The following is a 1,672-nucleotide window of genomic DNA, read 5'->3' as shown; positions in this document are numbered from 1 at the left end:
AACAGGATAAGGGAAGAAGAATATCTTCAATAATCATCACCCTGAGATTTCAGGGCTTTTAAATTTAGTATATTTTAAATTGTTTTTAATATTTTTGATAGCTGAATTTCATTTTAATGTTGACCTTTTGTAGTTTTAACTATATTGTGTTTGCTTTAATTTGTAAAATGACTTGAATCCTGATTTTATGGGATCAGGGTCAAGGTGTGATCCCAGATGAAATATGATAGCACAAATATTGTCCTTTTGCAGGAAGGGGGGAAATCTTTTTATTCAGCCAGGCCATCTTGTGCTATTCTGAAGGGAATATTGTTTCCTTACAGCTATATTGTAAATTGTCTTATGAACGAATTAATCTAATATAGCTGCACCTTTTTTAGTTAGCTGCTTTGTGTCCCATTTTGGAGGAGAAGGGAAAAGGAACAAATAGCTTAATCAATAAAATGGGGAATAGGCTGCATGCAGAAGAATGAGACTGAAAAAGTGTTCAGCTCTACACCCTTCTTGCCTTCATTAACTTTTTCAAAGCATTCTTTTTATTACATGTTCCCTATTATTCAGCTGAGGCCTCAACACAATTATGTAACATTTGGGGAAAAAGATGCAGCCCAGCAAACCAGTACTGGAAGCTAAGATAGCAAAGATCTCTACGGCCACAAAGTATTTGCCATTAGAGCTCAGGTAGGTTGGCACAAAGGATAACCAAACACTGCAAAAAACCACCATGCTGAAAGTGATAAACTTGGCTTCATTAAAACTATCTGGTAATTTTCTGGATAGAAAAGCCACGATGAAGCTGATCACAGCCAGGAAGCCCATGTAGCCCAGGACACAATAAAACAGGATAGCTGACCCTTCATTACATCTGAGTAGAATTTCTCCAGTCACTGAATGCATGTCTGCATCTGGAAATGGGGGAGAGGTTGACAGCCACCCAATACAAATGCCTGCTTGAATAAGGGAGCAGCAGAGAACAATTAAATTAGCCAGTCTTTTCCCCATGCATCTTCTCATTCTGCTTCCTGGCTTGGTTGCCATGAAAGCCAGAACCACAGTGATGGTTTTTGCCAAAATGCATCCTATAACAACTGAGAAGACAATGGCAAAGGTAATTTGTTGGAGGAGACACATCACCTTCCTAGGTGGGCCAATGAAGAGAAAAACACACAGGAAGCAGAGCAGAAGGGAGATGAGAAGCATATAGGTAAGATTCCTGTTGTTGGCTTTGACGATGGCAGTGTCATGGTGCTTCAAAAATGTTCCTAGTACCAAAAGTGTGAATAAAGAAAGAGAAACTACTGAAATGACTAAACTGATCCCCAAAGGCTCTTCAAAGGACAGGAAGCTTACTATTTTATAAATGCATGAATTGCGGTCCATGTTTGGATATTGATCTTCAGGGCACTTGAAACAGTCATCCATGTCTGAAAATGAAATATGTGTATTTTCTCTAAGAAAAAAAATAACATGATGCAAAAAAAACTGAGTTTATAACATTTGTTGACTTATGTTTTTATGGCTGGTCCTCAGTAACTGTAACCCTCCATTCTACATCCACGGATTCAAAATGTTTCGGGGGGGGGGGGGATTCCAAAAAGTAGACCTTGATTTTGTCATTTTGCATAATTTTACTATGCCAGTGTATAGAATGGGACTTGAGCATCCACAATTT

At 38.4% G+C, this 1,672-nt stretch overlaps 1 protein-coding gene across 1 annotated transcript; it reads right to left on the bottom strand.

The window, feature by feature from the left end:
- Window positions 1–522: 522 nt before the first annotated feature.
- Window positions 523–1,449, bottom strand: LOC149303524 (vomeronasal type-2 receptor 26-like). The gene has a single exon (XM_089481193.1). The coding sequence runs from the start codon at window positions 1,420–1,422 to the stop codon at window positions 523–525; it is 900 nt and encodes a 299-aa protein (XP_089337319.1). The 5' UTR covers window positions 1,423–1,449.
- Window positions 1,450–1,672: the final 223 nt, after the last annotated feature.

The sequence above is a fragment of the Sceloporus occidentalis genome, unplaced genomic scaffold, assembly GCF_023333645.1.
Source record: "Sceloporus occidentalis isolate IW3139 unplaced genomic scaffold, rSceOcc1.0.p SCAF_14, whole genome shotgun sequence".
NCBI lineage: Eukaryota > Metazoa > Chordata > Lepidosauria > Squamata > Phrynosomatidae > Sceloporus > Sceloporus occidentalis.
Note: the sequence above shows the minus strand (reverse complement) of the source record. Positions and strands in the feature narration are given on the sequence as shown.

What these genes read in the sequence shown, in the direction of transcription:
- LOC149303524 (XM_089481193.1), bottom strand. Translation starts at nt 1,422, where the DNA reads ATGGATGACTGTTTCAAGTGCCCTGAAGATCAATATCCAAACATGGAC.